Source organism: Arvicanthis niloticus, chromosome 10, assembly GCF_011762505.2.
Source record: "Arvicanthis niloticus isolate mArvNil1 chromosome 10, mArvNil1.pat.X, whole genome shotgun sequence".
Classification (NCBI taxonomy): domain Eukaryota; kingdom Metazoa; phylum Chordata; class Mammalia; order Rodentia; family Muridae; genus Arvicanthis; species Arvicanthis niloticus.
In genome coordinates, this window is record NC_047667.1 from 40,952,569 (window position 1) to 40,977,885 (window position 25,317).

The 25,317-nt window shown below is 41.1% G+C and overlaps 1 protein-coding gene across 3 annotated transcripts in view; it reads right to left on the minus strand.

Moving 5' to 3' along the window:
• The window catches only part of Rgsl1 (regulator of G protein signaling like 1), a 59,749-nt gene that overhangs the window by 12,273 nt on the left and 22,159 nt on the right, over positions 1-25,317 (minus strand). For all 3 annotated transcript variants that reach the window (XR_013112876.1, XR_013112877.1, XM_034513482.2), the window contains exons 10-18: positions 24,627-24,734; positions 18,977-19,079; positions 14,169-14,362; positions 11,209-11,326; positions 10,614-10,728; positions 8,832-8,961; positions 6,442-6,616; positions 2,349-2,487; positions 2,012-2,136 (exon numbers count right to left, since the gene is read on the minus strand). Coding sequence is in view for 1 of the 3 variants with exons in the window: in XM_034513482.2 (XP_034369373.2) it covers positions 2,012-2,136; positions 2,349-2,487; positions 6,442-6,616; positions 8,832-8,961; positions 10,614-10,728; positions 11,209-11,326; positions 14,169-14,362; positions 18,977-19,079; positions 24,627-24,734 (1,207 nt within the window). In the remaining 2 variants the exon portion in view is untranslated. The remainder of the gene's footprint in view (positions 1-2,011; positions 2,137-2,348; positions 2,488-6,441; positions 6,617-8,831; positions 8,962-10,613; positions 10,729-11,208; positions 11,327-14,168; positions 14,363-18,976; positions 19,080-24,626; positions 24,735-25,317) is intronic.

Genomic DNA, 25,317 nt, shown 5'->3' on the forward strand with positions numbered 1-25,317 from the left:
TACAGACACATACATATTCAAACATTCATACACCCACACTCTGGCCAGGCCAAACCATCTGTGACAATGAGTATTTATGCATGCTTACATATATACATATACCTACACGCAAACATATAGACAGACAGACAAACACATTTGGATGGATGGAGGGATGGATGGATGGATGGATGGATGGAGGGATGGATGGATGGAGGGATGGATGGATGGATGGATGGAGGGAGGGATGCATGGATGGATGGATGGAGGAATGGATGGATGGAGGGATGGATGGATGGAGGGATGGATGGAGGAATGGAGGGATGGAGGGATGGATAGATGGATGGATGGATGGATGGATGGATGGAGGGATGGATGGAGGAATGGAGGGATGGAGGGATGGATGAAGGGATAGATGGATGGATGGATGGATGGATGGATGGATAGATGGATGGGTAGATGGATGGATGGAGTGATGCATGGATGGATGGAGGGAGGGATGGATAAATGGATGGAGGGATGGATAGATGGAGAGATGGATGGAGGGATGGATGGATGGAGGGAGGGATGGATGGATGGATGGAGGGATGGATAGAGGGATGGAGGGATGGAGGGATGGAGGGATGGAGGGATGGAGGGATGGAGGGATGGAGGGATGGAGGGATGGAGGGATGGAGGGATGGAGGGATGGAGGGATGGAGGGATAGGGCAAAGCTCCCCAAGCAAACCATTCAACCAACAACTTTCTTTTCTCTGGTCTTTTTAGACCTTCTTGCACAAAAAGTTCTTTAGAAAATTACCTCAGAGATAAAATATTAAAAAATCCTAAAAACTGAGAATGGGAGTTACAGGAAGATGTTGATGTTAAGTTCAAAGCAGTGTTTCATTATAATGTGCTCATTGTAAGTTCAGAGCAACAGTTTTTACATGGCCTTGCCTTGTCATAGTGCACACCTGTGACTTTATCTTTGGACCTAATGTTTTTCCTTGAACACAAATTTGTCCCAAGTCTATCACCCTTTTTAGTGTAATTATGAAAGCTCATTGTATTTCTTACTATGCAGCCTTTACTTACTATTCTGAGGAGTGGGCACATTCTATTCTTGATTCTAATTTTATTACATCTTTCTGGCATAGCAACTAAGACCATTCCTAAAACTTTCTTCCTAAAATTATTTGAACAAATCAGGAATTCTATAGAATTCTATAGAATCTATTTGTTTTTATAGCATCACTACAAGATAGTACACCTTTGTGGGTCTGCAGAAGTCTGCTCAAAAGGGTGGGCTAATACCTCATGATTGTTATATATTTAATAATAACAGGAAAAGCATATTAATAGCAGGAATCTTTCCTCAAATGTAATCTCCTCAGCCTTGCCTAAAGAAGCAAATCCCGTCATAGCTTATAGTCCATGGTGGAACCATCTCGGGAAGGTCACCTGGTAGTTTTTAGCGTCTCCTAGATGGCTCCTGGCATGGTTGTGTTTGGCTGGCAGGTAATTTAGGTTTTGAATTTTGGCCCTCATTGGCTTCTTGCCATGTTTTCATCTTAAGTTAGTTGCTACATTTGTCACTTGCCTTTTGGGAGAGAGACAAAATAGAACTGATAAAAACTGAGCACCTGACTTCTCTCCAAGTACCCGTGTCACAGTAGCGATTAGATCAGACAATGGGAAGTGCTCCAGCTCTCTCCCTCCACGAGGTTCTTTATCACAGACAGTTTCTGCCTTGACAGACTCTGTCTCTCAAGAGCTGCAGTCTACCTCATGCATAATGGGAAAGTTCGGGCTTAGGTACAACCTCATGCTCCTTCCTGATCCAAGAAAGCTCAAGAGGAGGAGAGGTTGGAGCCAGCATTCTGGTTTGGGTGGGTCTCACTCTTCTGTCCTCCTTTTAACTCAGTGCATGATGACAGAGTTGAGCCGGTAGACTAAGAGCAGCCATCTTAATTCCTCACAAAACTGCAAAGTATGGGACACATGAAGGCAGAAAACTGGCATGGTAGTCAGTGGGTAAGAGGACGTAAGTACCTTTTCCAGAAGTACATAATGACAGGGAAGATGGACATGATAGCCCCATGGAAGATGGTCCGGTCTAGGTGGCCTTCTGTAATGGCAGAGAAGATGATATCCTTCTGAGACTCGGAGATGTTCACCTACCCATAGGGTGGAAGCATGTCACTGTTGGAGGCTACAGGAAAGGAAAATGACTTCTAGTGACCCCTGACATCCCCTAAAATACTACCTCTCCAGAAGGCAGAGTTTCCTGTGGCTTTGCTAAGCAAAGGTCACTTTGTTGACCCAGAACTTATGAGGTGCCCAGTGACTCAGTTTTAGGGTTTTATAGGGGGAAAGGATCACCCCTTACCCTCAGCTTTGGAGGAAGATCAGAAACCAGGTAAAGCTTCAGAATAATATTAAGTTTAGACCGCATCAGGACGATGTCATTCTCATTGTATGCTCTGTTGATCTGTAACATGTGAGCTGAATTCACCAGGTCATTAAATCTACAAAAGAGGCATAGGGAAGAAATCAACAAGAGAAGACAGAAGCAGGCGCTGGATGTGGCGACTAAGTGAAACTTAGTTCTAGCAAGAAAAGGGCAGGGCCAGTTCTGAGCCAGATTGTGGCTTCATTCACTCAGTCTCTACTATTCCATTAGCAACAGCTGAGCACAGAGCACGCATCAGGTCCCACACTAGGTTCTCTGTCTAGTGCACTTCTTCACCACAATCTCCACCCCCACTCCTCCATCCCGTGGTCTTCTCCTAGTCCTGCAAAAGGTCTCACCTATGACTAATTCAAGAACTCCAGGGCGCTCCTGCTATTTGCCCTTCCACACTGGCTGGAGGCCAGCCCTGAGATGCAGGGGGACTCCCCTCATGTGGAGCACCTTAGGCAATGGCTTAGACAGATCCTCAGTGGTGATAGGGACCCACCTGAACGTTCTCAGAGGGAGAGTAACAATCTCGGTTTCATGCTTTTTATTGGTGTCTCTGGTTGCTCTGCAACAGTGGTTCTCAGCCTTCCTAACGCTGCGACCCTTTAGTACAGTTCCTCATGCTGTGGTGACCCCCAAACACAAAATCATTTTATTGCTATTTCATGTCTGTAATTTTGCTTCTGTAATGTAACATATTGTAATCTAAGTAGCTGATAGGCAGGGTATCTGACATATGACCCCTGTGAAGGTTTTGACGCACTGGTTAAGAACCACTGCTCTACAAAGAATAGTTTGCAGAGGGAAAGCAAGAAAGCAGAGATGATGCCATGACTTCCCTTAACAGTTGTTAAGGGAAGGACCTTATCTCATTAGCCCCACTCATCCTTCATAGGTCAGGCTGTCTCTTGGCTCCATGTTGGGAACTAGATTGGACTGGAGACTGTGGAGACAGCCTGATGGTGAGATGTGGACTTCTTACCCCTCGTGAAACCAGAGTCATGCCAGACAAGGTTAGCTATGGACTGGCACCAGGGTTTCAGGTGTGGGAGGGCATAGTCCAGGAACTGGCACTTGACATTTCTACTGTATGCATGTAGTCAAATGTCCCAGACATTGAGATGTGAAATGGTTTGTTCTCCATCCCAGCGTGTACCCTGTTAGAGGGAAATGAGATATTCTGAGCTCTCAGTAACTCTGTTGTCTGATGGTCTTTGCTGAGTTGTTTTGTGCTTCCACATTTGAGGAGTAGAAAAGAACTCTGACATTTACACAATTGCTGGCTTGGGTCAGCCTTTTCAGTTCTCCCAAGCCAAGCTTTTGAACTTTCCTCTCATTATCTCTTTATTTCTTCTTCATCACTGGCCCTCCCCCTCAAGACCCTGTTTGGAACTCTGATATGGCTGGTCCAGGCCAACTCTAGGACAAGATACCATGCTTGAGGACTCACAGATACTTAATTGCACTTCTGGTGCTCAGTTTCACCTAGCACCTGCCATCACAAGAGACTTTCCCACCTTTTATGTGTGCCTTATCTGCGGTCTTGTCTGGGGCTGATACAGATACATGCCTATAAAGACGGAGGCTGTGCTTGTTAAAGAGGATGAAAGGCCAAACCTGTTAAGTTAAGACTCCATCTTAGAGAACCTGACCTTAAGTTTGAACTCAGGTAAACTAACAAGCTGGTACCTAGGATTAGTTTCCAAGTCACCCCCAACAAAACCGGAGCCTAGCTCCAGTCTCTAGGCTAATTCCCAAACAAAGCCAGTGTCTCTGTGTTACACTCTCAACAAGACCACCATCTCCAGGTTATTCCCCCAACAAACCTGCACCCCCAGGTTACAAGCCTACTCCTGCCTAACGACCACCAATGCAGAGGGGAGCAGAAATTAAGTTTATGATATGACTCTCAGCACCAGCCAATTATGTTAAAGGCCATAGTAGCTTTCCAATTAGATGCTTGCACACTTACCCCAGATTGCTGCTTACTATAAAGCTTTGACCTGATAGACATTCGGGGCTCCCCGCCCCCAAACCATCCTGCGTGATGGTGGTGCACTGGAGGAATAGATTGAATAGAGTAAAGACCCTGCTGTGAGTTGCATCAGCTCCTGTCCATATTTTGGGGGTTCACTAACACTTCCTTGGCACTACACATTGAGGACTGAGCCAAGTCCCTCCATGGCGTGCAATGGGTTAAACTTTCCTGACATTCTGCATCCTGGACATTCTGCATTTCTGAAAATGACATTAACCAGTGTTCCCGGCATGGCGAACACAGACTGGTGGCCTATCTTTAGCTCACTCTTATACTTTTGCCAGTGGATATGTTTTCCAGGAGTTACTAATCCTTTTTTCCAAACATTTGTTACTCTAAGTTTTAACTCATTCATACAACAGAGCAGGCTCTAAAATCTAAAAAGAAAAGCACTACTTAGTGTTTCTATGAAAATAAACTAGAGCAGGGTATCGTGGCATAGACCTGGAATTACAATCTGGGGCTGAAGAAACTGGAGAAGCTTGAGCTCAGCCTAGACTCCATAGTCAGACCTAAGACAGAGAGAGAGAGAGAGAGAGAGAGAGAGACAGAGACAGAGACAGAGACAGAGACAGACAGAGACACAGAGACACAGAGACAGAGACACAGAGACAGAGAGAGACAGAGACACAGAGACAGAGACACAGAGACAGAGAGAGACAGAGACACAGAGAGAAGAGACTCTGAAATGTTATAACAAAGACAAGTACTATAGTTTAAAAAACAAAAGCAAAACCTGTTCAGTTAGGTATAGCAAAGGAAATTTAAATCATTGAAAGTGTGAGTATGAAAACTGGATTTGGCTAGGAGCATAACTCATTTCTTTAGCTTTGTCTTTGCATGGGTGTGGCCCTGGATGGGACCCCACCCATACACAATACATACCTGCCCCTACACAATACATACCTGCCCCTACACAATACATACCTGCCCCTACACAGTACATACCTGCCCCTACACAGTACATACCTGCCCCTACACAGTACATACCTGCCCCTACACAGTACATACCTGCCCCTACACAATACATACCTGCCCCTACAAAGTACACACATGAACAAACAAACAAATAAAATCCAGGAATCCTAAGTTGCTTTGGAGTGAGTTTTACATTTTCATTCCACTTTTACGGTTTTTGGTTGTAAGAAAGACCAGCCTTTAAAGGCCAAGCCATCTCCATAGTCCTTGCTCCACTTTTAAAAAATTGAAATTAGAGATGGCTGACAGTATTTGGAGCATAACTTAGAGTTTATACAAGAGAAATATGTAACCTTTCTATTGGTATGTTGACTTTACATCTGAGGTTTGGCAGGCAAATGAATATGTATTAGCACATCTGACTTAAAAATACTTAATCTAAACATACACTCCCACCCCCAACACCTCAATGACAGTCTGGTTTTAAGTGAAGAATTGTTGGTCCACAGGTGGTCCATGAGATAACTTCTTTCATATTTGTAAATAAAGGAAAAACTCCACTTACTGGCAATAGCCTAGAGATCTCCAAGACACTGAAAAGACCCTTAGGACCCAAAGAAGGGTGGAAACTGATAAGGTGACAGCTGCCCTGGAGATCATCATGGCCATCCTCTCTGGCAGAGCTAAATCACTGTGCTTCTCACATGTCAATCACTGTGGCTCTGATATGTCAAGCTAACTTTTGTTAGGAGGCGTGTGTGTGTGTGTGTGTGTGTGTGTGTGTGTGTGTGTAGGTCAGAGATCAATGTCTGATGACTTCCTCAGTCAGCTTCTGCCTTAGTTTTTGATGCAGTGTCTCACTGAGCCTGGAGCTCCCCTTGGGCTAGAATGCTTAGCCAGCAAGCCCCAGGAATCCTCTGGTCTCTGTCTTCTCAGTGTTTTTCCAGATGAACAGTTTCCTCCTTCCCCAGTCCCTGAGGATTTTAGGTCCTCATGCTTGGGAGGCATCTCCCCAGCTGGGAAGTTTTAAGTATGAAGGCCACAAGAGGAAAGATGAGAACTTACCTCTCCATTTCAGAAAAGAAGTATATATCATTAATGGCAAAGTTGATAATGATAATTCTGTGGCCAAATATCCGGCGTTTTACAAGGACCATGTCTCCATTTTCCTGTTCTGTGTTCCGGGCACTGGGGTATATTGGGGTATGACGTGCAGATGTGGCAGGTGATGTAGAGAAATCTAACAGAGAAACAACAAGAAGGAATTACAGTCTTGTTTGATCAAGATTCTCTCAGGTCCTAAACCTTCACCTTGGGCTTTCCCCACTATGGACCTGTGTTTTGTATCTAGTGAAAGTGTCACACCCTGTGTCTACTGCAGCCTCTTACTCAGATGTGCATAATTCTTCTCAGGTATGTGACAACACTCCTATCAAGAGATAGTGAACCAACTAATTAATTACAAGAACAATTGAGCATTGAAGGATGTTCTCATGGCACCTGCCAAATAGAAACAGTTGGGACTAGGACCATGCTAGTCCACACGGCTTCCTGCAGAGACCGTGAAAACTGACCTCGAAGACACAGTCTTCAGATGGGAATGTGGTGCTGAACAGCTGTCACTCAAGGTTTATCAGGGAGGAATCAAGGTTTATTATCTAGGAGGAAATTTGAAAAACAAACCTCAAAACTAAAGGGAAGGAGAACAGAAAGCTAACATAGAGAATGGAAGTTAAAAGCTCTCAGGGGGGACACTGAGATGGATGAGTGGGGGTTAGACATATTGGAGGGTTGCTTATACCAACAGCATAGTGGGAACTCTGGGTGGCCCCAGGCCATGGTGCCACAGGCAGATAGCTTGTGGTAGGGCACTTTAAGGTTAGTCACAGTTTGAGTTTTTAAAATACTTCATAGTCTATGTTGGTGAGACTGTGAAGAATCAGACCCTGATTTATAGCCTCAGTGAAAGTGTAAATTAGTGCAATAGTTCTGTGGAATCCAAATTGAACAGCAACAACTTGAAGGCATTTTTTCCCATAGAAACTTAGTACATCTGAGTGAATGTTAGGATAACTACAAGGTCCACATGAACTGTCACTGCCCATCATGTCACTCCTTCCTCATCACCTCAGGCATCATGTTGGAAGCTCCGAGATTGCACCGCCCACTTTCTTGGTTTAGGGTTCCATGCAGACCCTCTCCCCTCCCACTGTACTTACCCAATTTGCTCACTCCTGAAAACTCAACTTCAGGTCATTTTGAGGGAAGCATTCTTCCCGTACTAACTAGGGTCGTCTGCAAGTTCTATTGTAATCACTCATCACGCTTACATAGTAGCAACAATAGACTGGTTAACACTATTCTGTCACAAAGTATTGCTAAGCATAGTTCAAAGATGCTCAAGCTGTCACCTCTCTTAGCTTCATAACAACTCAGTGAGGTAAGACTAGTTATTATTCCCATTCTATGAATGAAGAAATGAAGGTACGAGTCATTCATTCAAGTAAGAGTGGTAGTCACGATCTATTATCTGTGACTTACAGTTTAACCTGTAGAAAACCTATAGAAAACCTGTAGATCATATGGGTAGAGCATCATTTGTATTTTTACCACTGAAGTCTCAGCACCTGGTGAAGTGCATACCTTAAAGGATTTTTGGCAATGGTCATACATAAATTAATGAAGCAGTTGAATAAATCTATATAGTGGACATTTTATGCCAGTCAAAAGCTTGGCAGATGGATGTGTACTAACAGAAAAGGTTGTTCAATCTAAAATACTAAGGAAAATGTCAAGTTATAAATAGAAGATATGGAGATTTTGTCTAGATCTATATAGACATAAATATGTGTGTATACATATATAATCAAGGCATTGGTGATGTTCCAAAGATTTTCATTTGTGTTCTACATGTTCTTGTAATTTTGTTGCCTCTTTATTAATAGCATATATTGATTATATAGCAGGAAAAATTAAAGATATTTTTAGAGACCACAGTAAACAACATAAAGAAACCATTTCATACATAAAAAGTGAGTCCTCTTTGGTAAGACAACCAGGCCACAGTGTATGGCCTCACACCCATAAATATATGAGCAGCAAAAATTGGCCATGACAAGTTGTAAAACACAAAATAAACACATGACGTTGGAATGGGGTAGAGAGGCAGAGAGTATATCTGAAAGGAATTAACAAGAAGCTAATGATCAAAATATATTATACACATGTATACAATTTTCAAAGAATTAATAAAAATATATATTTAAAATGTGAGGCTTTGGAGTGCCCTTGCTGTGTGTTTCCCACACTTGCTGGCTCTTTGAGGAGCACCTCTATCCAAGGAGGCCTCGGACGGCCTGGTCACCCAGGCTCACTGTGGCTGAGGCAGGCCCAGCACAAAGCAAGTAGCTAGAGCTCTCACGTGGGCTGCCCACTGTGTCAGAGAACTGACTCACTCTCTTTGTTGTTGAACATTTCCAGGTAGATGAAATCTGCTAACTCTTGGCGATTGTTGGCATCAGTTATGAATCTGCGGTAGCTGCAGAAACTCTTGATGAAGCTGATCATTTTGATCCATCCCTTTTTCTGGGGAAGGAAGAATGTATCCCTTAGTATGGCTACCGTTCACAAAGAACTGTCTGTGTGTGTGCCACAAACCTGATATTTGTTACGTTGGAAATCCTCACTTCTATAAAGGGATGCGTTTGAGCTCCTGTTTTAAGGGTGAGGGAACCCAAGTCAGTTTGCCTCAGACTAAGTAGTTGACAAGTAGTGGAGCTTGTGCTCAAACTCCTACCACACACTCTTCCAGCAGCAGCAAAGGTCAGCATTCAAAAAACGGGAAGGAACAGAGGACAAGTTGCCACCCACAAGGAGGAAATGATGGCTCGGCAGATCTTGAAGTGGTAAAGAAATAGAGGTGTGAACCCATTTCTAACCATTAAGAAGACTTTAAGGTATCCGTTCTCCCACTCTGGTCTCCTCCTTCATACAAGCAAACACATTCTGTTTCTGCATTCCTTTGATAGGTACTGGGCTCATTCCAGAAAATTCGATACATTGAGCCAAAAAGTATCTTTTTGCTGAAAGTGCTGAGGCCTTTACCCCAGTCCTTGGAGAGGGAAGGTCAGTGCAAACACAGCTTAGAGAGACAGAGGTGCAGTACTAAATTGCAGTGGATTTGGAGCTAGAAACTTTTAGGGTAGACACTACCTTCTCCATAGATGTGTAATTTGGGTCAATTTGTGTCTCATGTCAGACACAAACAGCAGCCTTCAGGGTTGTGGCGAGCCTTAGGTTGTATGTAACAGAGTGTGTAACCTACAGCAGGCAGTAACAACATTCTGGTTTCCTTTTACCTGACCTGGAAAAGCTGAAATTATAACAAAGCTCACAGATTCAACAAACACATTCTTTCAAGCATTCAACCATCCACATGCACTGCCAGATTTGGCTCATAAACAGAGAGAGTGGAGAGGGGGAGAACCAGCACATTTTCATGTCTACAGTATTGGGCCTAAGTCGTATTTTCAGATATATTTTAACCTCATCTTTATCTGATAGAACTGAGCTCAGTCTTTTCTATCTAAATGGCTCATGCCAAATATGAGGTTCCTTAAAGGAGTATGTTTGCTTTTTCAAATTGCATGGAAAGACTTCCCTGAGCACCATTCCTGTCTCTTCTCCCTTTCTCTCTTTTGACAGGAAAAAGGATAAGAGGGGCATTTGTGTTTGGGAGGAGCAATGGGCAAGCTCACTGCCAGCTGTTGGCATCATCTTTCTGGGATTTTCTGGTCTGTAGGACACATGTCCCAGGCCCACCCTTTGTCATACTGCAAGGTGAGGCTTACATTGCCAGTGACTGGATGTGTAGCCCTGCCTAATCAATCTAATCTTTGTTCGGAAGGATTGGCAAAACTATTTGGCCTGATGGCCAATCCACATGCTTAAAGTAAGCATGAGCTGCAGAGACACTGTAAGTGTCATCTCCAGAGATCTTGTGTCTCTCACTTAAGAGAGAGGCAGATCAGAAAGGGACTTCCCAGTATAGTTTTTCTGAGCCTCAGATTATCCTTTTCTAAAATGGGGCTTAAAACCCAACTCACACAGCCAAGAATAATTCTTTCTCTCAGTGATATATCAAATGGTCTAACAGGGACAATCTTTTGTACAGCTGACAGTGCCTGGACAATGGCTTCCTGCCTGTAATGTCTTCTCCTCTTTTCCTTCTCACTGACCTGAGAGTCATGTAGGTGTATTGTTGACTTTGAGGGCTTCCTAGGGAGAGTCTGTGTTTCAAGAAACTCCATCTCCATAGGACGTGGTGGGAACAAGTCTTGGTATTCCTTAAACCTACCAGAAAGGAGATAGAAAATATTAAAGAAGATAAAGCCATGGTGCATGAAACAGAACAAGCCCTGTTCCATGTCAGCTTTTGCAGGAGTTACAGATACTCAAAAGCTCTCTTCTTGCTATCTCAATTCTTATATAAAGCCAGCCCCTATCTGTCCTTCTCAATGCTGTATTCTTCCTCATTCTCTCTCTCTCTCTCTCTCTCTCTCTCTCTCTCTCTCTCTCTCTCTGTTGTGTATATGTGTGTATGTATATGTGCTCGTGTATATGTGTTTGTTTGAGTGTATGTATGTATATATGTTTGTATATGCGATGTGTGTATGTGTGTGTGTTGTGTGTGCTGAAAACACAAGCAGGCTGGAGATTTCAAAGTAAGTTTGGTGTTTCTTTTGGAGGATGGCTCTGGCAGTATACAAAGGAAGCTTTTCAAAGCTAGGAAGCAACTCCAGAAGGAGCCCCACCTCCTCTGAGCATGCTCACCACTTTTCTTCCATAGATTTCATGACGTAGCCCTGGAGCATCAGCAATGTGGTGGTGGTGATATGACGAGTGTTAACAATTTCTTTGATAAAAGGAGCATCACACTGCAGTATTTCTTCTAAAGAATGAGAGGGAGGGAGGGAGGGAGGGAGGGAGGGAGGGAGACAGGGAGAGAGAAGGAGAGTCATTTCTGTCTGTTGTTTGGTGGTTTCATGACAGAGGCTCATGACCCTCTGCTCTTATTCTGGCCTCACTAGGAACCAAGCCTTCTACAATTTGCAAATCTTCAAATAATATTTTGTGTGTTATGGGAAACTAATTTTGTAGACAAAACACTATCTTTCTTAGTTCCATTTCAAAGATGAAATCTTGAAAGAAAATAAAATGTTAAAATAAAATTTAAATTCGTTTCTCTAGCTGGGGTGAAGCTTCTCAGTTTAGTGAGAGGCTCAGGAGGAAAGGAACAAAACAAAATCTTTAGGTACAGAAGGAGAGCCTGAGGTAGGAAAACCGCTGTGGAGTACACCACAATGCTCCTTGTGTCCAGAGCCAGTAGGCTTGTTAATGAGACTTGAGAATCCATCCAGAAGCATCTGGGCGCTCCTTTCTCTCTGAGACCCCCAGAATGATGTATAGAACTCATCTTGAACCTAAGCAAATAAGTATTTCTTATATGTGCCAATGCATTATGATAAAAATATCTCTTATATTCTAAAAGACAGGAACTTTGTTTGGGTGGGTCTCACAGTCAGAGTTAATAATGTACCCAGAGGTCAGTTAAGGTTTAGGACAACTACTGCAGTATACCTAGGCTATTTAACCTGCCTTTAAGAGAACAATGTAACAACTGACCTTCCTTGCCTTAGATTTCCCATGTAATTAGTCTTTACAACTGGTGCAAATCTTAAATTATGTACTCTTCCACTCTCCTGTCTCGAGATGAATGTATGTGTGCATGTATGTTATGATAATCATTTGCTAAGGATAGAAAATAGGACCAAACCAGCTTTATAAAATGAATGTTCACAAAAAAATGTTGGAGCAATGTGTAGATATCGTTTGATAGCATTGGTTTGTTTGATATCTGGGTCAGTTTGAATCAGCTGGAATCAGTGACTTCATCCCTTATAAGACTCTTAAAGATTTCTGTAAAGTACCCCATTCCTTCTTCATATTGTTCTTTCTGGGCTGTTCAATCAGAGAGAGCAGACCCTTTGCCATGGACAAACACAGGAACACACAGACACAGGGACAGATTCACAAGACAGCATTCAGGCAGGCACAGGTTCAGACTCATACCACAGACACAAGATGATGGAAGGTTGCCAGGAGTCATCTCAGAGAGGCTAAGACTAGCTATTAGCCCTTCCTGTCATTATTAAATTAATATAACAATCCCTGGGTATTAACCCACCCTACTGGGCAGATTTTCTGCAGATCAGCAAAGATTCACTGTCTTGTATTGATGCTATATAGACAAATAGATGATTTCTTAATTCCTAATGATTCTGTAAGAATTCCTAAATTTATACTAATAATTATTGAGTCCTTTATAATAAGGGCTGTAATTAAAGTCCTCTCTGATATGAAAACTGCCATTAAAACGCTGCCAATCTTCACAGGTTATAAGTTAATTGCACTAGATGGACAATTTAGGAATACATTCCTTTAGGCCATAAAACTATTAACTATAGGTCGTATAAGGAACCAATGATTTATTGTAGTTGCAAGGACAGAAGATAAAATATTGACTGGGTTTATCTATACAAAAGTTCAATGTTAACTTAGACAATAAAAATTATAGTATAGACTGTCGATGAACCTGTAGAGCTAGCTGTGGGCCTTAGCTTCTGGCTGAAAACATAGGAAAAGTAGAAATTCAAATCTGGGCTTACTCTTGTTTAAGGCTCACCAAAGGGAAGTGCTTTATAACTACTTATAATTGCATTAATGTGATATCAGTGCAATGTGATTCTGAGTTTATTATTAATGCATTCGAATTGCACCTATAAACTGACATGCTGAGCAGGGCATTTCTGTACACCCTAGCACATGGTAGGCAGATGCAGGAAGTTTGAGAGTTTAAGGCCAGTCTGGGCTACATAGTTGAGTTTCAGGCCAGTCTGCAGTATGTGGCAAGACTCTTGTTTCAAAACAAACAAACAAACAAACAAACAAACTAACTAACAAATGAACTAGAGACTTGTTACTTTTGAACTCTTTCTACTTTTTACATTTTTATGCTTGTCTTGGATAAACAAAACAAAACCAAGCAAACAAACAAGTAAAAAACAGCAAACAAATGGGCCCCTTTCTGCCTACATAAACTCTGCTTGTTCCGCTGTGACAGACAGGGAACTGAGCTCTACAGCTTTAGAAGGGCATTGTGCTCTCACCTCCTTTTGCTAGAGTTATGAGCTAACCTTTACTTGCAATCTCCAGCTAAGATGTATTTCCACAGGCCAAGTTTACCACCACCTTAGGAAAACAAGACAACATTTATAAATGGTTGTCAGACCATCCCCAGCTCAACTCTTCTTCTGGAGATAGAGAGCACCACCTGTTTGCTTATAGCTTAGCCCGGGCTAGCCATTTTGATGATTAAGCAATTGGAATTTGCATTAAATAGAATAGGTGAGCTAACTTCAATCAGTTGTACTTTCTTTGTTTAGAAAATGCAGCTACTTACGCCTGCCTTACTGGAATTAAGGTTAGATTCTCAACAATAAAGGAAATTAATGAGCATGTATATGAAAGTATCTCACTTGTGGTTCCTTTCACCAATGTTATGGCTTTGGGCTTAAAATTGTTCTCTGCATTCATCCTTGGTGTCTCAATATTGCCCCCATGTGGCTATTCCCCTCTTCGGTTCTCGCTAGCGGTTTTGATGGAGTCAGGCTACTTCCCACACTTTTCCTCCCAAGAAACCAAAGGGAGAATCAAGAGAAAGAGAGACACACCAGGAGGGACCTTGCTATGGAGATAAGTCTTGGTTATATTTTCCAAAGCTGTTTTATAAGTCTTTTCATTGGTCTCCATCATGATCTTCTGTACGGCTATCAGGAACTGCAACGGGTTTTCAGACTTCCGGTCTTTGAGGAACTCTCTGAAGTACTCCAGGTGTGCATTATTTAGGAGGATTTCAGTTATGTTCCTGGAAAACAGAGCATTGGATTGTTGATAGAGGGGAAAAGATAGTGGCCTTGGAGACTGTTCTGAGTAGGGAATGGAGTGCAACATGAGTTACAATGTAGCTTCTGACCTGCCTGCCTCTGCCCCCGAAGTGCGAGGATTAAAGGCGGACCCTAGCACACCTGGCTGCTCCTTGAATGGAGTTAAAGCTAACATTTCACTCACGATCCCCCTTTCTCTCACAGTTTTTCTTGGGTAGGCTGTGTTCCCTCGGGGTTTTCATCTTCATTAGCAGGGTGCAACTGTATCTCTAGTTACCTTTCTACTTATAACTGCTCACATAACCAATGTCATCTTACCTCACAGTCACAGCTGTTATTCAAAGCTGCCTGCATGTAACCATCTTTTGACAAATGTATCCATCTCTTTATGGACGAATGCCTTTATGTTGAATAATAGCCATAGGTTGATAGACATTCTTTATCAGAATGACATAGTTTTTTTTTTCTATTCTCATTTTGAAAGGTTTTTTTTCTTCTTAAATCATGATGTTTAAAATCATGGTTTAAGAGATCTCAAGTGAGATAATCATGTAAGTTTCCACCTCATTTATCTACTATGGCAAATGTGGTGATTAATCTTGGTCGTTGAGTTGACTGGAACTGAGATTGACTAAAAGGTCACTTTTCTTGATCAGATTATTTGAAATGAAAAGGCCCATCCTAAATATAAGTTGTACTTTCCAGTGTCAGCCCAAGTAAAAGGGAAATGAAAGAAAAAAATTGTATTTGCCTACTTGATACACTCTCACAGACAAGTTCATCTATGCAGTTGCTGCTGCGCTTCTTCATCGATATTAGAATTAGCTTCTTCAGGTTCACAACTGAGGACTAGTGAGTGACTCTTCAGGAATCCTCCAGGTCTCCAACGCCAGACTGCAACTCCTGAGGCACACAGCCTCATGAACTGAGCAACTACTAGGTTCCCAACCTCTCCAGTGTGAGATGGCCATTGATGGACTACTCCAATAATATTGTATAAGGCAATCTTAAAAGTCTCCTTTTAATATGCACTCACTTTATCAACTTGGTTATTCTAGGGAAGCCCAGCTAATACAGAATATTAGTTCAACTTTTGGATATTAACTGACTCTTGTGTTCCTTAGATAATTTCCAGCTGTTGATGCTACATGATATTGTTGTTGTTACTGGATTTAATTTCCTATTTGTTAGAGATTTGTGTGTCTAGACTCAGAGGCAAGTAGTAGTCTGTGGTTTTTATGATACCTATGCTTAGGGAATCAGACTAATATTGATCTCATAGGATAAGTAAGAGTTTCTTCTGTTTCCCCAAAGAGCAATTATAATGTTGATACTATCTTTCTTTTATCTCCCAGAATTCCCCAGTGATTCTACCTATGATATCATATATGAAAAACTATATTAAAGATCTACCACTTTTTTTGTTTGAGACTGGGTCTAAATGTATAGCTCTAGCTGTACTGGAAATTACTTTATGAACTCCCAGAGATCTGCCTGCCTCTGCTTCCAAATGCTGGGATTAAAGATGTGCACCATTACACCTAGAAAATACTTTTTGATGATGCTTGAAGGAGACCCAGTTTTTAATCACTATTTTTTTATTTTGTTGTTGTTTCTATAAATTTATCCAAACTTTCAGGTTGTCTTCGAGTCAGCTTTTAGAAATCTGGGCGTTTCTAGAAGATTATTACGATAAGTTGTTGACTTTGATCCTTGTATTTCCTAACAATCTCAATGTCTGTACAGTTTTTTTTTTCAATCCTGGTTTTAAAACAAACTTTCAGTGGCACTTATTTGTTTTTGCATGTTTGTATGTTTGTGTTGTCTTTCTGTCCTGCTGTGTGTTTCATGCTATACTTACGGAGGTTAAAGGTAACTATTGGGAGTTGGCTCCTTCTACTGAGTGGGTCCTAGTCCTCCAGACTAGACAATGTCTGTTGAGCCATCTTCTAGTTCCCTGGCTTTCTTCTGGTTGAGCCTGATGATTCTGTCTAGTGTGCTTTCTTTCATCTGGTTGTTATGCTCTTCTACCCTAGATCTGAACTTGTTTGTTTTGTTATTGTTGTATCATTTGTTTCATCATTGATTTTCTCCAGCTGACTAATGACTGCTATCACAGATTCCTTCAATCCTTTAAAGGTACTTTCCTTTATTTGCTAAGTGGTTCCTTAGATGTTTTTGATAAGCCCCAATAGGAATCACCTCACAGCTGGCTTCTCTCTGCTGCCTGCCCCTTGTGCAGCCGGTGCTTGCCTGGCTTCGTTCTGTGTGACTATCACAGCAACGCTGGAGTGTGGCCTTCCTTCATGCTTCGCTTTCCACAGATGGTCGCTGTTGATGATCTTATTTGCTTTTGTTTTTCTTTGACTGACTCACGGGGGGTTGGGGGGCGATTCTAGAGCGGATTGCTCCTCACAGTGTGCTCACATGGTATCCCCTCTACTTTTTCTTAAATGTTTTTATTCTCTTACGTTTCTTTTAAAATTTATAATAAAAATGAGGCATTTAAAAAAAAAATCTCATATTGAAATAAGCCAGACCTAAAGACTATATAATGCAATGAACTTCTACACAGTTCAAATAGTGATTCAGAACAGAAGCTGTGGCTTCCTACTGCATCCCATGCCTTTCCTATTGGATATAATTTATCCACCAAAAAAACCCCAGTATTTTAAAAGATGTACACATTGTGCTTTTTATGTATGAGCTCTTTGTCTGCTTGTCTGTGTAACACATGTATGTCTGGTTGAGCAAAGGCCAGAATAAAGTATTGGAGCCCTGAATCTGGAGGTTGTGAGCATCATACTGGTGCTAGGAACTGAATTCAGGTCCTCTGAAAAAGCAATGACTTCTCTTAACCACTGACCCATCTCTCAAGGCCCCATTCTTTTCATTTTTAATTATAGTTTTAAGGTCTTATGGTAAGCCAAGAAAAATGGCTAACTGGGTCCACTCTTGTTCTATCTGGGACTCCAAACATGGTCTCTTCTATAAAGTGGAGCACCTACATGACTTTAGGACTCTTCTAGAGTCTAACTTTTCTTAATTCACCCTCAATTTTTTTTCTCTTTCTACTATACGCCCATAGGAATCAGACAAAACTTAATCATAACACTTAAAAGTCAACTTGTATTTTCCCAAGTTTATGTCTCAGATTAAGGGCAGGAACCATTGGGTATGATGGTGCAAGCCTTTAATCCCAGTGCTTGAGAGGCAGAGGCAGGACAGCCAGGGTTTCATAATGAGTCCCTGTCTTAAAAACAAAACAAAACAAAAGCAAACAACAAATAGAAAAACACAAGAACTGTCTTATTACTGTGATGTGTGTTGTATTATACCATTATTATCAACATCATTAGATAGCCAAGACATAGCATGTGGTCCATACTAACTACACTGAGTGAGAACTAGAGACATGATTAGAAGAATTGCATGTGTCATATCTCTGACCTTAGCTGTGATCTTAAGTCATGGGATGTATGACTTATATGATTTAGAAAAGAGTTTTTATTATTCATGTTCAACTAGGTTGCAAATATTTCTGTTGTCTGAGTGGAGAACAGTGACAAGTACAGACTAGAACCTAAAGAGGAATAGCTGACTGCATATCCCATATCAGGAAATGGTTTCCATTATCCAAGGGGAGGAAGATTTATTCAGAGGTAATTCTAAACAGAACAGAAGATTCACAACCTCTGGTGAATGCTACAGTATCAGAAGCATTCCTGTGGGCATGTTTTTTATATACAAAATATTTTTCTGGATATTTGACTGCCTTTATATACACTGCTATGTTTTCATAATCTAGAGATGAACTTTTCATGTAGCTAGCAATTACACAGAAATGGAGTGAAATGAATACATTGGCCCAAGAGAAAATTATAGCCAAGAAAGGAGGAAGCATACTTAAGCGGTAAAGCACTATAAGGTAGCCTGTAGTATTGACCGTGCTCTCTGGGGATGCAGGTTCAGAGCAGGAAATCACAGCAGATGTAATGCTCGGAGAACCTTTTATGTCTAAGTGGCATCTGTGCCTATGTGGAGATTCATAATGGGTCAAAGTGTTCAGACAAAGTGACTGCTGAGTGCTCAACCTGAAATAGGACACCCACATCAACCCTCTCCAAGGCTCAGGGAACATCTCAGAAGAGAAGGAAGAAAGAATGTAGGAGGTAGACAATCTGGAGTGCTATGAAATGCTGTCATTTGGATATGACATGGCTGTTGCACCTGTGCACCCATGACATTGGTAGTGCCCTACACAAGACCTACAAAAGACTGTCGCATCAATATAATATGCTATCATGGATGTCTCTCTCTCTCTCTCTCTCTCTCTCTGTCTCTCTCTCTCTCTCTCTCTCTGTGTGTGTGTGTGTGTGTGTAGAAATACAAAATTTAAAAGTTGTCTGTTACAGTTTAAGCTTGAAGAAGTTATTTTGTAATAAATGTTATACGGTACTTTATAAAAGAAATAACTTACCATGCAAAGTGTCTTGTTCATATACACATGATCTACAGAAAAATGTCTGAGAACCTCTACACAGAAATGAAGTCTATGCTTAGAGACACTGCTGTAGCCAGATCTGCCATCTTACCTTGGTCTCATGGAAGGCTTCCTTATGACAGACTTTTTGACAAAAGATATTTTCCTTTGTGTGTATGAGTATTTTGGTTGCCTGATAATTTCCACTGTAAAAGCTGAGAAAGACCACAAAGTTAGGTAACAATACTTTATAAAGAGATAATGAGAAGGCACATTTATCAGGCATCACTCAACTATTGTGTCGGGCCACCGGACACCTGAACACTGATATCAGGTCAAGGTATATTAACTACACACATTGGCCATCAGGCCTAGAGCTCACCACCTTCTTTAGAGACACTGGGCATCAAGCCAGAGGCCACCTTCCTTGAAGATGCTGGCCATTATGCCCATATCCCATCTTCCTGAGAGACTTCTGAGACCAAGTCCACCGTACTACTTACTGAAGTACACTAAGGTACACTAAGGCACAGTCATTGGACCTTACTGAGGATGAGATGCTACCTACCTTCCAATCTAATTCTTTCATCCAGCCAGGATGCATATGGTGTCGTGGCTTTGTTGACACGTTGGCTGTTTTCTTGGAAGCACTTCTACTTGCCACTTGAAGGTTTTACTTTGAAGTCATTGAACTTAAGACTGTTGACCTCATCTTAGAGTGGCTCTACTTGACTTTTTGTTTTAACTAAAACCATTTTCTTTCTAAGGATGTGGCTTCTGTTGCAATGGTATTCTGGCAATCCATACACAACTCAGAACATGTGCCTTGCTCTGTGATGTACTTTGGACCAATTATTTGAAGAAATGTACTTAAATGTTTTTGAAAAATAATAGACTCCATGGATCTCACCGTCATCAAAACTCTTTGAGGGTGTGGGATGTTGTTTAGTTGACAGAGTGCTTACCTAGCGTTCATAAAACCCTGGGTTCAATCCCTTGTACAATATGATGGCCCTTTCCTGTAATTCTAACATTTCCAAAGTGGAAGCAGAAGATCTGAAGTTCAACATCATTGTTGGTTATATAGTGAGTTTGAGACTAACCATGGCTACTTAAGAGTCTCTAATTTCATAGGAGAAAACCACTGACCACCAAGGGCAGACATAGAGTCATCTTACTGTTCAAAAGCAGAACATGACCTAGTTATATAGTCAATGGCTTCAGATGCACAGTGACTAGAATGTGCACATGCAGGGTGTTTTTTGTGTGATTTGAAGATATTTCTGTGATAGGTGGCATACAAAAATTATTTTAAAACAATAGATATGCACATTGGTTCTAAATAAATGCAACTGAATTGATTGAAAAATGAAATTTAAACTGTGGAAGACTTGATACAAAAGAGAAAGAAACCCCACCAAGCTGCATAAGCACCAATCTTTCCTAAGGCTAAACACTTAAACATTGTTGGATTAAAACAAAACACAGTTCAAAGTCACAAACTAGAAGAATTCAGTTAAAATATGGAGATGAGAAAACAATGTCAAGCATGGGAAGAACATACTGAAACAATTTTCACTGTTGAAGCCATAGTGAGCATAAAGAAAAGTTTGGGATTTGAAAAATAGAAAAATTTCCCATACTAAATTTTTCTTAAGATAACTGGCAATTTTGTAAATGAGAGAAGCTTAAGAAACTGGATATTCCTTCAATAAGTAAAACAAAGTGGAAGATTCCCTACTCTTTGGCTGTGGGCGTCACTTGTTCCTCAAGTTCCTACTTTGGTCCTCCCTGGACTAAAAGCCAAATAAACCCTTTCCCCTTATGAATGGTTTCTGTCAGGCATCTTATCACGACAGCTGAAAAGAAAACTTTCCACGTGTAGAAAGGTGATATCCAGTCAGCATTGTTGCCTGCATAATCAGAATGTCATCACGGACCCTCATCAAAAAGGGTGCTTATCAGAAGTAGGATTTCGATGGAGTTCTGGATGAGGTCCAGTTCAATGTGTCTACTGGACACACAGATCTATACAAAAGTCATTTCTCCAGCCCCTAAAATGTTTACTTGTAATGGGATTGTTTGGAAATCAACAAGCTAACCCTATCATTTCTTTGGTCTAAGGAATGCCATGAGAGTATGACTGGTCAGTTGAAATTACCTAGATAAAATCAGAACAAATACTATATCCTAAAATAATCACAGATACCAGCGAAACTCTTAAAGAAACTCTGTTTTGCCTGAGTGGATATACATGCACCAGGTGTATGCAGTGCCCAGGGGAGCCAGAAGAGGGTGTCAGATCCACAGGAACTAGAGTTCCTGTGGGGTTGTGAGGGGCCATGTGGTGCTGGGAATGAATCCAGCTCCTCTGCAGGAGCAGCAAGTGATCTTAACCCCTCAGCCATCTCTCCAGCCCTGGCTTCATATTTTTTTTTTTTTAAATAAAATGAAAATATAACTGAAAATTTAATTTTCCTTAAACTGAAACCTAAAACTAAATAAGGTATTTTGTATTGCTAGCAACTTAAACAGGATTTAATTTTTAAGACTTGAAAATTGAATTACGATAGTATTTTCTTTTTTAAACTCAAAACACTTTGTTTATTAGTATTTGTATATATACATATATATATACATATATACATATATACATACACATATGAACAATAATTAAATAATAAGATGTATTTGAAAAGTGTGGGGGGTAGGAAGAGTGGGAGGAAGAAGAGAAAGGGAAAAATTATGTAAATACAGTGCTCATATATGAAATTCTCAAAAACGAATCCAGTTTTTAAAAATGTTCAACAGATTAACTAGCATTTTACAATATAAAAATAAATATGACCTATAATTATGTTGAAGGACATTTTAACTCACTACAAACTTTGAAGTTTAATATGAAATCAATAAAAATTATTTTACCCAGCATACTAACAAAAACCACAATAATGTTTCATAATTCAAAGTATTTCTGAAAACAAGAAAATGGATTGTCAGAAGCTAAGTCAGCAGAGCCAGGGGGATAACTGTGTGTTATTTTTTTTTCTTTTTTCTTTTTTTTTTATTATTATCAAATCATAATTTTTACTTTTTAACACAGGAGTTATAAACACGAACATGCAGGATGTGGGGAAGGGGATATCTCTCTAGCCCTGGCTTCATATTCTTAACAATTAAACTATAAAATCATTAGGAATCAAATCAAGAACAAGGTAAATAAACGCTAGTACCAAAAGGAGGAATGAATGACAATGATCCAGAGTCCTACATCCTGGGCAGAGTAAGAATAATTTCCCTATAGGAGGCTTCCTTGCCCTGAGCTCAGAAGCCCAACCATGGTGAACAGAGGATCCTTAGGGAGAAGGGCCACTTAGGGAGAATTCAGAACTGAAGCAGAAAGAGAACAACAGCATAAAAGGCTGGCTGAGTCTAAGGAGTCCAAGTGGGCTGAGAAGGAATGTCCATATTAAAGGAAAGAAAGCAAGCTGGCATAGGCCAACAATCTACCTAAACCAGGAAGCTTAGGTAAAATGAAGTAATAATCTCCCTAGGTGTGAGCCTCCATGGGATATCAGAACCTGAGCAAACTGAGGATATTGTTATGGTTTTACTGCTGAGAACAGACACCATGACCAAAGCAACTCTTATGAGGACAACATCTAATTGGGGCTGGCTTAAAGGTTCAGAGGTTCAGTCCATTATCATCAAGGTAGGAACATGGCAGCATCCAAGCAGGCATGGTTCAGAAGGAGCTAAGAATTCTGCATCTTCATCTGAAGGCTGCTAGCAGAATACTGGCTTCCAGGAAGCTAGGAATAGGGTCTTAAAGCCCAACCACAATGACACACCTACTCTAATAAGGCCACACCTCCAAATAGTGCCACTCCCTGGGTCAAGCATATATAAACCATCACATTCATGTTAAGGGGTCATCATATGTGCTATAAGAAAGTCCAAGCAAGACGAGGAGAGAACCCATACAGGGAATAGACAAGGCCCCTAACAAGGATGAGGAACATATCCCCATGAAGTGATAGCCAGGTTGAGGGTGGTTGCCAGTGCCTTTGTGGCAGGAAGAGTGACTACATGTAGTGATGGCCCAACATAAATTATTAGATGTGGAGAAACAGACAGACCTCAGACTTTCTCAGAGGCCCTCATGAAAGACAACAACTGGTCTTAGGCTAGAGGCAGTGCCTTATAGGAGCCAAGGCAGTGGTTTCCAGGGACCCAATTCTTCACCATGGTCTGTGATTATCAGTCTGAAGGCAGTTGTGTATGAGATATCCAGTATTCTCTTTGACAATATTGTCAGATGTTTTTATCCCTGCAAGCAAACTCGATTGGCATAAGTCATCTGCTTATGCAAGGCCTCGGGGTCCCAGATATTGCTTTTGTCTTTCTTTCTCGTCTGTTTTATTCCTCATCCCTGTTCTCCCACTCAGTACCTCGTAGTTTGAGTCCCTTATTCCTGCTGATTCAGGTCAATTTAAGAGAGCAGGATGAGGAATGCTTTCCCTTAAAGGATCAGCCTGAATGTGTCCATGGGGTTCTAGCAAAAGGAAGGAGTTGCTAGTGCATGGAGGTCCTGGTGCCAAGCACTGAAGACCAGGAGAGGGAGGAAAGGCATGTGTGAAACAAAGGGATGGTGGTGAAGACAGATTACTCTCATGACTGGGTTATAAAAATAATCGAGTTTAAGACAACAGGAATAAGGTTTTTCATTATCAGAGAAGAAAAGGATAAATGTGGAAAAGGAGAAAACTAGAACAAGTCCAACACACGGGGATAATCGGGTAAAGGAACAATGTTCTTGCTACTCTTTGGTACTCCTTGGCCCAATGTTAGGATACATCGTCAAGTGAAGGAAGCAGCAATAACTGGAGAATTCATGACAATGTGGATCTCATATACATCAGGGATGAGAATCTAGGTCATTCTGTCCTGTCTGGTAGACTCCCCAAGCAGAGGTGCCAGCTGAGTGGGAGGGGATCCCAGCATGGTGAGCAGAGGAAGGAAAGAAGCCCTCCTCTCCATATACATTGCAGTGGTGTGATTTCCTTCCTAGAATAAGTTCTCCAAGATGCTAACCTGATCTCTGAAGATGTTGTTGCAAGATATGATGGAACCTCTAAGAAGCAAGTGGGCATAGTGGGGGATGCTTGCATCTTCCCTTTAGGACCAAAGCATTTATTGTCCCAGCAGTATGGACTACTGATAGCTCACTGCTCCCTCTGGTACCTGAACCAAGGGAAACTGAATGATCCAACAGAAAGTTGTATCTGCAACCCCTGCCCCAGAGGCAAACACATTTCATCTGGGTCCAGATGACAGTACAAAAGCCAGGTACCTCCCCTTTAGAGGGACAACTCTAAAAGGCCATTGTAACTTCTGAGTGTCCCCTGGTGTCTGGAGAGTTCTTCTGAGAAAGCCTGGATGCTTTCCTGACTTCAAGAATCCACCCTAACATTCTCCCACAAATCCCTGACTCTAAAAGGAAGCAATAGCAAAAATGTTTGACTTCATGAAACTTGGCAGAAGACAAAGCCACATTATTTAAAATGTCTATTAGATAATAAAAAAGAAATGAATTATCTTAATTGTTGCCATCCTCAATGATTTACAATTGCCTTTTATTTTCATTATTATCATCTCCTTGCAAACAAGGTATGGTTCCTCTTTTGGCTTAGGCCTCTGGAGTCCAGGAATTCTTAGATTTAGATAAGACACTTGCTTTACCTCTAATTGTAAATACTTGCCTGTTGGAGGTACCTTTTCACAGTATATTTTGTAGTCTTCACTCATTTTTTCTATGGCCAACTTTGGATTCTTAAAGGAGAGATCCTTAAAGGACATTTTACTTGTATCTGGGAAGGAAAAACAGGGACAGAGTTGAGCTGTCCATTCTAAGGTCAAATATCCAGGACTTCCTTGAAGACATTGCCTTTGAAATATTATTCGAACCAGACAAAAAATGCTAAAAGAACACAAATTTTCTAAGTTAAATGAGAACCAAGGAAACACAGACTTCCCTCCACTCTAGACTGGGATAGGTTTCCCCTTCTCTGCTAGTACAGAGATATGGTGTTGAAGGAACTATTGTTAATTCAATATAAGAAGTAACTTACTCATCCAAATGGCTTTTGATCCTTCTGAAACAATCGTCTCTTGAAAGTAGGAGATGCAAGTGAATATCAAAAATTCTGCTATTGCTTTAATTTTTTTTACATACGTGGCAAATGATATTAGGATTTTCTTTATTTGGGGCTTTGACTTTTTGTAGTTTCAGAACTAGCAGCTGACCAGGGTGTTGTAGGATGACAGGACATGGTCCAGTTTTGGATGATCCAAGGACATAAGATGCTTGGTACTGAACAGTCATCCAAGATCAACCTGATTTAATGGCTCATTGTTTCATGCCAATGAACGCTAATGACACAGACTTTGAGA